General features: G+C 34.1%; 1 protein-coding gene across 2 annotated transcripts in view; it reads left to right on the plus strand.

Annotated features, from left to right (window-relative positions):
* The window catches only part of PSME4 (proteasome activator subunit 4), a 103,734-nt gene that overhangs the window by 49,727 nt on the left and 40,764 nt on the right, over nt 1-13,243 (plus strand). For both annotated transcript variants that reach the window (XM_086701107.1, XM_086701108.1), the window contains exons 14-20: nt 47-197; nt 2,247-2,345; nt 2,568-2,637; nt 3,122-3,189; nt 5,229-5,444; nt 5,939-6,096; nt 7,045-7,140. In XM_086701107.1, coding sequence (XP_086557233.1) covers nt 47-197; nt 2,247-2,345; nt 2,568-2,637; nt 3,122-3,189; nt 5,229-5,444; nt 5,939-6,096; nt 7,045-7,140 — 858 coding nt within the window. The remainder of the gene's footprint in view (nt 1-46; nt 198-2,246; nt 2,346-2,567; nt 2,638-3,121; nt 3,190-5,228; nt 5,445-5,938; nt 6,097-7,044; nt 7,141-13,243) is intronic.

The following is a 13,243-nucleotide window of genomic DNA, read 5'->3' on the forward strand; positions in this document are numbered from 1 at the left end:
AACTAGTTCTTAGTTGCTAAAATTATCCTTTCTTTGGATTATTTAGATGTTTTGGACTTATAGAAAGTAGCACATTGGAGCAAACAAGAGAAGAGACAGAAACTGAGAAAATGACTCATTTGGAGAGTTTGGTCGAATTAGGTCTGTCTTCTACGTTTAGTACAATCCTCACACAATGTTCCAAAGAAATATTTATGGTAAGAGTCTCATTGCTGCAAAAAATTAAATCCCAATCTTGTTTTCTTTGTTCTTTTAAAAATTGAGCTTCAAGTTACTTTAAATATTATATCATGCCATTTATCCTTGGTTTCATACTAAAATTTGAAAAAGATGAACAGTTGATTCTCATTATATTTGCAAATTTCATATTTGCAAATTCATCTGCTTGCTAGAAAATTTGTTTGTAATCCCAAAATCTGTACTCACAGTGCTCTTGTGCAGATGTGTAAATTTGGCAAAAATTATGAGTTGCACGTGTTCACGGCTGAGGTTGAATAATGTAACACACTCTGCCTTCTTGTTTCAGCTCTAATGCTGTAAGCAAGCTTTGTGTCTATTAATTTATTTATTTTAAAGTTTATTTATTTTTGAGAGAGAATGTGAACAAGAAAGGGGCAGAGAGGGAGAATCCCAAGGAGGCTCCACGTGGTCAGTGCGCAGAGCCCAACGTAGGGCTCGAACTCAAAAACCATGAGATCATAACCTGAGCCAAAATCAAGAATCGGGTGCTTAACCAGCTCAGCCACCCGGGCACCCTGGCAAGTTTTACGTCTATTTAGTGCCAGGTTTTCACATTTTGTGCTTTTTGTTGGGGATTTTGTGGTTTAAAATGGCCCCCAGGAGTAGTGTTGCAGCACTGTCTACTGTTCTGAGCGTAAGAGAGTTATGATGTGCCTCACAGAAAATAACGTTTTAGATGAGCTTTATTCAGGCATGGGTTACAGTGCCATTGGCTGACTTCACTGTCAGTGAATCAACAATATATATTAAATACACGTAAAGCAAAATTATATATTTATCAGTTGATGAAAACCAGAGACTTGTTAGTACTTAATCCTGCATTTCCTCTAGGAACAGTGATCCAGTATTTGCTATATCAGTGCTCAAAGCAACTTTATAGAATATATTACATATAACAAGAATTGACTGCATTTTTTTAATCAATTAAATACTGTTTGGGAGGAAAGTTTTGGAAATTGTTTATGCCATCACATGATAGAAATTAAATCCCAAGTATAAAAATCTGGCAAACTGTAGGGGTGCCTGGTTGGCTCAGTTGGTTGAATGTCTGACTCGGTATCAGCTCAGGTCATGATCTCAGGGTTGAAAGCTACCAGTGCAGAGCCTGCTTGGGAGTCTCTCTTTCTGCCCTTCTCCCTGCTTGCACTCTTTCTCTCTCTCTCTGTCTCAAAATAAATGAATGAACTTAAAAAAAAAAAACCCACAAACTATAATGAATGGGAGTTTGTGTGTCCTCCCAAGACATTCTGTAAACATTCAGTTATTCAGTATTGGTTGACACGTTATGTATAGTGTGGTCTTTAAGACCAGACTTTACTTCCGTTCATGTTTCATCTCCCTTCATCTGAGATTATGACTGTTCAATGTATTTATCTTGGGTAAAAGCTAAACTGCTTTACAGATGCATGAAATATTTACTGATATATGTTAGTATAGAAATTAATGTAAATTTTCTCATTTAACCAAAATCTTTTGAAAGGAGTTGTGGATTAACGATCCTGAAAATTGTAAATGTCAAGAGTCCATTCTTTCATTCGGCAGTTCTGTGATATGATTGTAAAATTGCTTTCTGTGATGTGATTGTAAAAAAGCAGGATTCAAAACCTGCTTCCAGGTCTTTTAGAGTAGAGATAAATATTTATAGTTTGTAGCATTGTCAGAATGACAAAGTCTAAATATTAAGTACTCCAAAAACTTCCCTTTGTTGTGTTGGATTAGCCAGCAAGATAATTTGCATTTGCTTCCAACAGCTGTAGTTTTGTGTTTAATGTTTCTGTAGGAAATAAAATCTTGTGTCTGAAATGTTTTGTTCACGTTAGGGTTTTGTGCAAAGATTGTTCATAGATCTTGATGTTATATTGAATTATTTTTGTAATTCAGATGGTTAAATTTCCTACGTGGTTTTTTTTATAGTCTGAATCTCATTTTTCTTTTATGGTGCATAAGATGTTTAGTTTTCTTAAAAATGCTCATAAGACATTTTCATTTCTTACATATCTTAATAGGTCGCCCTTCAGAAAGTTTTTAATTTTTCTATTTCACATATATTTGAAACAAGAGTAGCAGGCCGCATGGTGGCTGACATGTGCCGTGCTGCTGTAAAGGTGAGTTTGGTTTTTTTTTTTGGATGAATTAATGCATCAGTAACCAGCAGGTTTATGTGGTTACTTAATTTTAGACATGTTTGTTATAACTTACAATATATCATTCTTTCAGTAGCAGCTTACCACCCTTATTTGCCTCTGAAAATAGTGTTAGGGTATACTTTGTGAGTGTTGAATATTCTTGGCCTTCCAGAAAACTTACTTATACAAATTTGTTTTCAGTGCTGCCCAGAGGAGTCTTTGAAGTTATTTGTTCCTCACTGCTGCAGTGTTATAACTCAGCTTACAATGAGTAAGTCATAAGGTTACTATTCTGTATTTGCAATTTTAGGTGAATTTTTTTTTTTTTTTTTTGGTTTCTAGAACTCTGTTGATGAAAACAGATTCTGTAAGCTAAGCAATAATTAAATTAAATCTTATACTTTGGGACAGGGATTACTCAAATTAAGGTATCATCCAGGTGACATCTTAGAAATTTTACTTTGTTAAATTGGTATTTTCATATATACAAGAACCATTCAGAGGTTGCCATAAAAAAATACCAGTTATTTTGTGAGAACTGGAGGAGCAGGAGTCCTGACTGATGTGTTTATTTTCTTGCAAATTGAGTTTTTACCTTTTCTGGAGCAAGTTCAGCCACATGAGGAAGGAATGAAAAGTCTCTCAAAAAGAGAGTCTTCTCAGCTGTTAGAGACACTAAAGACAAATATTGAAAAATGATGCATTTAAGTTGGATACATGGTTCTCTTTCCTTGATACTGTTTTGCCATTTTTAGATGATGATGTGTTAAATGAAGAAGAGCTAGATAAGGAGTTGCTGTGGAATCTTCAACTTTTGTCTGAGGTATTGTAAGTCTTTGGATTAAGGAAATAGTAGTATGTAAATGTTGGCTTGGTTTTAGAATTTCATGTTTTTTTAATTGACATAAAAATATGAAAAATCTTAAGTTTTAGAAATTTTTTGATATGGCTACAAAATCAGATAATGTCATTTTCTTATTATCAAAAGAGTGATATTGGTTGATGACTTTCCATGTGCAGCACTCTGCTTTTTACTGATTAATTCTGATACTAGTAACTTTCATTGAAAATTTTACCATTTTGGCAATTCTTTTTTTTTTTTCCTTCCTCCTGTCTACATTCTAAATTTGGCTCTCAGTGAGACTTCATTTTCCTTTATGGGTTAGTTCACTGGGTAGCGAACAGAGAACTACAATTAAGTTTTGTCTCTTTGAGGAGATAGACCTTTTTTTTCCTTATGAATTATATCTACATTTAATTAATTTTCTAATTAGTTCTCATTAATATATAAGGAAAGCATATACATACATACATATATGTATGTAAAACTAGTTTGTTTGCAGATTTCTTATTGTTTCTAATCAGTTATCAGTAGATTTTACATCTTTAAAAATTTTTTTTTAGTTAATATATGTATTATTTAATTTACATCCAAGTTAGTTAGCATATAGTGCAACAATATTTCAGGAGTAGATTCTTTAATGCCCCTTACCCATTTAGCCCATCTACCTGCCACAACCCCTTCAGTAACCCTCTGTTTGTTCTCTATATTTAAAAAAAAATTTTTTTTTAATGTTTATTTATATTTGAGAGAGAGAGAATCCGAAGCAGGCTCCAGCTCTTAGATCAGCACAGAGCCTGATGTGGGTCTTGAACTCACAAGCTGTGAGATCTTGACCTGAGCTGAAGTCGGACACCTAACCGATTGAGCCACCCAGGTGCCCTGTTCTCTATATTTAAGAGTCTTTTATGTTTTATCCTCCTCCCTGTTTTTATATTATTTTTGCTTCCCTTCCCTTATGTTCATCTGTTTAGTATCTTGAATTCCTCATATGAGTGAAGTCATATATTTGTCTTTATCTGACTAATTTCACTTAGCATAATATCCTCCAGTTCTATCCACGTAGTTGCAAATAGCAAGATTCCATTCTTTTTGATTGCCGAGTAATACTCGTGTGTGTGTGTGTGTGTGTGTGTGTGTGTGTGTGTGTGTGTGCGTGTGCATGTGTGCACGCGTGTACGCCCCCCCCACATCTTCTTTGTCCATTCATCCATCAATGGACATTTGGGCTCTTTCCATCCTTTGGATATTGTCAATAGCGCTGCATTGGGGTGTATATGTTCCCCTTTGAAACAGCGCACCTGTATCCCATGGATAAATACAATTGCAATTGCTGGGTTGTAGGGTAGTTCTATTTTTAATTATTTGAGGAACCGAAGAAATAAACTGTTTGGGAAAGGATGGTACTATGGTACATGAGAGCCTGAATTCAGAGAATGTGTTTTGATCTTAAAAAAGCATTGTTAGCTGCTATTTTGATATTTGCATTTTACTGGTCCCATATGATTTTCGCTTTTCCTATTTTTCTGATCTTTTTGTAAAGTAGCATACGTTAATGTTTAAAATAACATACATATATGTTTCCATAGGGGAATAATATAGGTGTTTTGCCAATTTTCACCCTTATGTGTTTTTCATGTAATAAACTTTACTTCTGGGGTGCCTGGGTGGCTTAGTCAGTTGAGCTTCTGACTTCGGCTCAGGTCATGATCTCAGGGTCTGTGAGTCGGGCTCTGTGCTGACAGCTCAGAGCCTAGAGCCTGCTTCAGATTCTGTGTCTCCCTTTCTCTCTGACCCTCCCGCACTTGTGCTCTTTCTCTGTCTCAAAAATAAATAAACTTTACTTCTCTAGACCAAAAAAAAAAAAAAAAAAAAAGAATTGTTAGAATATACTTAAAATGACAGTCCTAAAATGAATTAAAGTCATTTGAAGAGACACTGTTACTATTTTAGGCTACTTTAGTAGCTAAACATTGTCCATTGCATTAATTATGTCTTGAACTATTTTCTTCCTCTTTCAGATTACTCGAGTGGATGGGAAGAAATTGCTTCTTTATAGGGAGCAGCTTGTAAAGATTCTCCAAAGAACCCTGCACCTGACCTGTAAGCAGGGTTACACTCTGTCTTGTAACCTTCTACACCACCTTCTTCGCTCTACGACACTCATCTACCCTACAGAGTACTGCAGTGTGCCAGGTGGCTTCGACAAGCCTCCTTCTGAATACTTTCCTATAAAGGCAGGTGTTGTCAGTAATCAAGATTTCAAGTACATATTGGGCTATTTTTCTAAGGATTCAAAGTGTGGGAGTTTTTCTTGTGTATAAAGGTATCACTTCTTTATCTTTAAAGTAGATTATTAAGTTTATTATTGGAATTTTTAAACTTGGAAAGTGCAACATAGCCCTGGAACGGCCTAGTTTTCTTCTTTTTTGTTTGTATATGAAGTGAGTTGGTATGCTATTTGTAACCTCTATATTCCATATAATTTTATTGAGGAACTCAGTAGACTCACAGAAACTCACTATTGCTCTTAGAGTTGAGTGGCTCTTCAGGGAGACCTTTTTCTGGAGTGATAATGAAGGGGGTAAGATGTTTTCATGCCCTTTTTTGTGCATTTTTTGCTACCTTAGGTTTGGATTACTTCCACATTTTCTGGAAGACCTTTTATGTTACATGTGTATGTTCTTTTTTCAACTTCTCAACTTGCTGAACAAATGCTATTTTTTTCTAGGACTGGGGTAAACCAGGGGACTTGTGGAATCTGGGCATCCAGTGGCATGTTCCTTCTTCAGAGGAAGTGGCTTTTGCATTCTATCTGTTGGACTCTTTTCTTCAGCCTGAGCTCATCAAACTCCAGCACTGTGGTGATGGCGAACTTGAAATGTCTAGGTTAGTTTTCTTTCATAACCAGGAACTGTTACATAGTTGCAGACTAAAATCTTTGTGCTTTTCCTTTCTCTGTAGTGTACCCGAATGATTTATTTTCAGTGTGTGTTTATATCTGCCATAAATGCAATTAGAGAACTATTTAATATAGAGCAGTATAACAAATTCCTTCATGATTTTTAAGCCTTTTAAATAGAAAAACTTGGTTTTTTTTTCTAGTTTGCTTTTTGTGACTTCTACTTAGCAGTTTAGCTTGAGCATTTTTTGGGAAGTGTATGGAAATGCCTATTTTTCTAGATTCAGATTAGATGCTTTTTTAGTTTTTTTTCTGTAATTCATATTATTGACATTAACATTACTTAGTGAAATATCTGAGATGTTTTTCTTTTCCAAGAGGCTTTAACAAGGAACAATTATTTAAGATCATTAGACTTTTATAGTTTAAATCTTTGAAAGTTCCTAAAATAATATTAAGAAAGTTACTATGTGTCAAATACCAGGAAATTTTAATAAGCAAATTCAGTAGGAATGGAGAAGGAAAGAAGTACAATTGATGACTGAACTGCTTTTTGAAGTAAATGTTTAGCTAGTCCATTTTTGAAAGATGAACTATGTTGGGAGATCTTCTGTAACACTGTTTTCCCTTTTTGTTAGCGGTAGTGATCTTTGGGTGAATAGGTGATTGCATTCAGAATTGATTCACAAAGGGTAATCACTTGTTGTTACTTGTGATTATTTAGAGCTTGTTTAATTGTAAGCAGGTCTGTATTACCAGTAAATACTTATTTCATTACCTTGTATTATTAAGTGGGCCTTAAGACATTTTTTTTACCTTAATATTGTATATCCCCACTTAAGGTTCTTGTACTCCACCCTAGACTCTAGAAGGCCTCTTGTTAGAAGGGGATTTGGAGTCTTCTAAAATATGAGGATACCTTTTGTCTTTTCCAGAGATGATATTCTACAGAGTCTGACTATAGTGCACAACTGTTTAATTGGGTCAGGAAACCTCCTACCTCCACTGAAAGGAGAGCCAGTTACTAACTTGTAAGTAAAAATAACCACTTTACATATTTTGCTGTTTTGCCATTTGGCATGATTTTAAGTCTTAGTCAAATAACAAGTCACTGGTTTTGTTATTGTTGTTGTTTCTGTATCACTTGAACCGTTTTGTCATTGTTAGGCCAGAAATACCTGAGGCAGAATTTAGGTCTATAAACTTTAAGGCTTTATTCAGTTTTTCATGTGATACCAGTGTAGGATAATTTTCATTGTTAATCGGTTTAAAAATATTGATACTAAGTTCATCCTGTAGTTTCTGAGTTAAGATAAAATGCTCTTTAAAAAAAAAAAATTCCTTTTTTTGGTCAGCAATCACTGTTCATTAAGGATTTTACTGGAAAAATCTGCGTGTTTTTACATAAAAATTTGTTGAATGTTATTTTGAGCTTTTAAATTCTACTAAGTTGCTTTTCTGATTTTAAGTGCTTTTCAGACTATAACTATTGTGAATGAATGTCTTTATTTAGTCCATTGTTAGTGCAACCATTTAAGTTGAAAAAATTGAGTTTAAATGAAATCAGCAATATCTAACTCTAGCTCAGTTATTAAGTAGATAGATGCTAGTTTCAGATCTAGTTTCATTATACTGCCTTAGATCATTTTCTCTCAACATCAACATCTCCTTGCTGAGCAAGTTCATGAAAATCCCATAAAAACAAGTAAGTAACCCCTGCCCCTCAAAAAACACAAAGGGAGGAATTTGTTGATTTGCAACAAAATTCTTAAACACTTCAAGGAGTGGTTTTAAAACATGGCTTGCTTGTGTTTCACATATTTTGTATAATCATTGCTTGGAGTCCTGCTTTCTCATGATTCCCATTTAATTTCCTTTAAAAACTGTTCCCAGGCATTGAACTTTAGATTGCTAATTAGACTTAAGAGGGAGAAGTAGGGTCATCTCAGGTAAGGAAATGTGTTTTAAGTTTGTCTAGGAATTTGCTGAGTTCTTTTAAAGCACTTTTGGTTTTCATCAGTATTATATTTTGATCTGAGGGCAGTTTTACCAAAATTCATTTTTGTTAAGAGAGATTGATTTTAAACAGTATTTAAAAATGAGAGACCTATGGAAATGGTTTTGCTTTTCCTGATGATCTTAGCAGTATGTAATATAGTAAGAATTTAACTCTTATGGCATGCTAAAAACCTACTTCATATATAACAGATTTATTACATCAGTAAATTGAGTTCTTCTATAACATGTTGACTTTGAGAAATATGGTAGTTTAATCCAATAATTTATCTAAGAGCAAAAGCATGTATCTTCTGTGTATATGATTAGCAGATTTTTAGTATTGAGTTATCCTGAGGATGCACTGCTGAAGGGTCCAGTCAGGAGACTGACAGGTTTCTCTGCAGTTCATATCAGTATGCACATGTGCCATGTGCACTGTGATAGGGAATCAGAGGAAGGTCTTTATCCTTTGAACTAAGTGCACATCAGGACAGAAGTTCCATATTTTGGTTATGATAAAACCAATTAGGTTTGTATATAATGAAATGCATTTTCAATAAAGAGAAGAATACCATGTTGTTAACATTTTATGAATGCCATGGAATAGAAATAAGTAGACTGTTTGCCTATATTATTAGACATGATAAGCCTTAAAATGGATCTTGAGCATCTTTATAGGTTTTTCCCAGAAAAATTGAGAAGGAAAGATAATTAAACTGGAAAGTTTTGTGTTTCAGAATTTTCACTTTCAGAGTGAAATTTTAATACCCTAAAAGATAATGAAGTAATAAAAAATTTATATTTAGTATAAATACGAAATGTTTTCTGGTATATTTAATAATACTTAATGAAATAAAATACAGAACGAAACAATTTGTTTTAATCATTGAGTGATATACATTTTTAGGGCCCTTTATATATATATGTAATAGTTACATACATGTAGGCAGGGATAATGATTATACAAAGTAGAGTCAAAGATTAATGAGCAGCCCTTGGCCTTTGAATTGCCAGAAGAGGGGGTTTATAAAGTCTTATAAAGGCTTTTAAATAATTCTTAACAGAATCCTTCCCTTTAAAACCAATTTCTATCTGGTGTCTCCTTCATCTGAAATTTTAATTTATTTTGACAGCATAGGACTTTTTACATTTATTTTCTTTAACATTCCAACTTTTTTTGCACGTAGCAAATTAGTTGTCACTGAAGTATCATAAAGTTAGCTTTATAAATTTAAAAAATTCTTATTCTAATATAGGTCTGTAATTGTTAAGATTTCTTAAATGTAAATTGATTTGAAAAAACTAATCAGAGTGCCTGGCTAGCTCAGTCAGAGGAACATGCTGACTCTTGATCTCAGGGTCATAAGTGTGAGCCCCATGTTGGGTGTAGAAATTACTTAAATAAATAAAACTTTTAAAAAAAAAAAAGAAAAAACTAGTCAAATAATTTCAGTTGATGATGCCATTGTTTTGTGATAATAAACCACACTGCCTAGTGTGAAGGAAGAATATCTGTAGCATAATTCTTGGAGATTATAGCAGCAAGTCTCTATAAGAAACAGAGTCAAATACCAGGTAGGGGAGAAAAGGAAAGGTATAATTGTGATGAATTAGTTAGATGCCTAAGATGCCTGAGGAAATCACTCTTGTTAATAACAAACACTTTGGCTGTGGTATTGTGGGACATGGTGTATTTTCTGAAATACCAGACCAGTTTTTGGAAGCACCTACCAACCCAATTCTTTCTTTAAAATTAATCTTATATTTTTCTTATATAAAACTCAGTTAGGTAAAACGGTCCGGCTACTTAATTTTTTTCATCAGATCTTTCATTATTAAATTAGGTTTGCACGTGGACTAGTAGTATTTGTCTTCTAGAAAATTGCAATAATGAGAAACTGGGAACTTGGTTCAGTTCTGAGTTTTCCTGATCTTAGTTCCTGATAGAATACATGGCATAGTCTTAGAATCCCATTGTTCAGGTAAATGCCTGCTAGATGTGAAAACCAGTTTTCTGTGCATTGTATTAGAGACTGACAAAACATAAAATCTTAGGTGACTTGATTGTCCTAGGTATAAAGTAAATGATATACCTAATGGTATCTTCATCGTACTTTTTGGCCTTTGGCAGTGTAGGGTTACTAAATATCTTGTATTTATTATAAATTTTACTGTTTCAAAGGATGGGTAAAAGGTCCCTTGAGAGTAATGAAGGGTAAATTTCTTTAGAGCAATTTGAATTTTGGGCAGTTTTGTTAGGTACCAAGGTTGCTGAATTAATCTTCATATGGAACCTCTCTATTTTGCTGTTGGAACCTTTAGTTAATGACTTAATAGAAATATGTGTGGTATAGTTTATACTCCTAGTTCTACCTTTATAGATGTGGAAGTTGGATTATATCTTTGAGGGTCACACAGGAATGTTGGACATTTGCCTTTAATCCTCAAATCGTCATTAATTTCTCCTTTTGCAGTCCACTCTTTATAATCTTTTAGGTCTAACCAGCTATCACAGGATGCAAAAAACTAACATCTATAAAAACAGGGTTACTCAAGGTAGAGGAGTCACCATTTTTCATCTGAGATATTTCTTCTTTACTTTGTGCCCCCTTTCCTCTGATAGATCTGTTAAGTCATTCTTAGTTAAACCATTCTTAGGATCTCAGCTTTTACTAACTTTTCAGTCAAAGAAAACTTCATATTTAAGTTGAGACCATTTCATTAATATGTGAAAGGATGTGTTGTTCTGCGATGAGGGGCAGGGCTAGCTAACCTCTCTTGGCACCTCCAGGAAACTACCCAGCTCTGCTGGGGGAGCTGCACACAGGAAAGGAAACAGTTACTACTCCACGGTGAGTAACCCTGTTTTCTCCTTATTTCACCTTCTGACTGTTTTCATTGATTTTTAAAAGCTTGTGTGTCAGACGTGGAAATAGCTCTTTTGCTCAGAGTTAATTTTAAACCTAGCAACCTTTAATTCCCATGGTAGAGTAAGAGCCAGCTTTTCATTTGTGTTCATAGCTATTACTGATGCCTAGGACTGAAATGGACAACAGAACACAGAAATAGGCCAATTGTTTCTTGTGAAACACATGTAAACTTGAAAGGGAAAAAAAATCTTTGTGTATTAGTGGCTTGGTTTTTATACTTTTTATGTTTGCTTTCATGATGGGGGGGATTGTTGGGAAGAGTAGGCTGTTCTTTCACCTACAGAAAAAAATTATTGTTTGTACTTGTTTCATGACAGTTCACCTAGCCTTCGTTTGCATATCTGATAAGCATTGTATATTTTGTTTTTCTTTTATTAGTCATTTCTTCCTTTTTCACCACCCTCTCTCCCACCAGTGATTGTTTTCATAGTTCTACTCTAATCCGATCTGGAGAAGATTGCCATCTAGTGGTACAAATAACATGGCTGTTGAAAATTTCTAGGTTTTTTTTTTTTTTTTTTTCTTTTTTAGTGGCACAAATATTGAACGCATTTTCTTATAAATGAGGTGGTGACCTTGTGCTGTCTAGTGCTTTGAAGCTGATTTAACTTTATTATTGTTGTGTAAATGGTATTATTTATAATATGTTGTGTTGGAATTTTTGTCAGACTTTTATTTGGTTCTTGAAGTCAAATTATGATTGTTTGTAACATGCACCAAGAAGAAAAGAATGAATTTCATGTGGGTTGGGGTAGTGATGGTATTTGATTTAAATTATACATATTGCTACTATAGCTTTAAATCAGAACGCACATCTGTAAGTGCTATTGTCACTTTAAATATGCTCCTCCTCTAAGATTGTGTAAGTAACTAAAAATGGCAAGAGCAGTTTTCAGTGTCAAAGTACAGGGCAGTACATATATACTTAGTGTGGCCACAAAAAGATACAATCACAGTATTACTTGGGTAGTGGATAGAGATTTCTTTTAGGTAATTATTCTTCTAAAGACCAGAGGAAATATTTTGTATAAATATGTATTTACACTTCTGAGAAACATTTAGTGTAAAACCTGTCAATCCAATCAGAGTTTAATTAATTTGTTAGAGAAGAAGAGATCTATTAAAACAGAATCTTAGGTAAAGAAAGGTAAAAGGAATTTGTGATGGATCAGAACAAATAAAGCTGAAATACATGTCTGACCAGATGCCTTTTGTACACTTAAGATAGGAAAGATGTGTTTTAATTCAGGTTTCAAAAGTAAAAGCCTAAGCTGATTTTATTTAAATGTACTTCTTAATATTTCAAAATTCCATACAGGTTGAGATATTTTAAAACACTTGTAATCAGTGATAATATTTCTTCAGATTTTCTAGTAGGGTAACAGTTCAGAATGACACAGGAATTTTAAAGGTTAGCATCAGGGCTCTTACATGAGACTTGTTTTTGAATGTGATTATACTGCCGTTACTAGAGTCAGAAATGCATACAAGCAAAACATTGCAAATTCCCAACTGATAGTCTTTTTTTGTTTGTTAGTTTGTTTGTTTGATAGTTAGGGTTATTGCTTTTTTATGTTATTTGTAAGAAGAATTTTATGACTAGTTAAAATGCATGCTTGGTTCAATATTATTTGGTATTAGGTACAGACAGGTAAGGTACAAGAGCATTCTTACTTTACAAAGCTACTGATGTTTATATAGCAGCAGTGAGGAGACATCAGCTCTCATGTGATTGCTTATGGCAAACATTTCCTGTGCTGTAACAGGAAAGGAAGGATGGGGGGGTGGGGGATGGTCTTATGTTTTATGCTTGTTGCCTGAGCACAGTCTTTTTCTCTTTGGTGGTGAAATCTAATTTCAGTAGAGATGTTGGACTCCTTCATTGTAAAGGAATCTGATTTTAGTTTTAACTGTCTGGATTTTGGATACATATATATTATTTATAATATCATACACAATTTTACAGAATGTTCCAGTTTGCAAGATGTTGCCAAAGGTTGAAGCTTTATAGGATGAAAACACAAATTTTATGAATCTGAATTTGAACTTGAGTCTCTGAAAAGCAAATTCGTATTTTATGTTATAAGATATAACCATTATGGGGTGCCTGGGTGGCTCACTCAGTTGAGCGTCTGACCCTGATATTGGTTCAGGTCACGATTTCATGGTTCGTGAGTACAAGCCCCACACTGCTCTCTGCGCCGAC

Source organism: Puma concolor, chromosome A3, assembly GCF_028749965.1.
Source record: "Puma concolor isolate L17-30 chromosome A3, mPumCon1.1.hap2, whole genome shotgun sequence".
NCBI classification, from domain to species: Eukaryota; Metazoa; Chordata; class Mammalia; order Carnivora; family Felidae; genus Puma; species Puma concolor.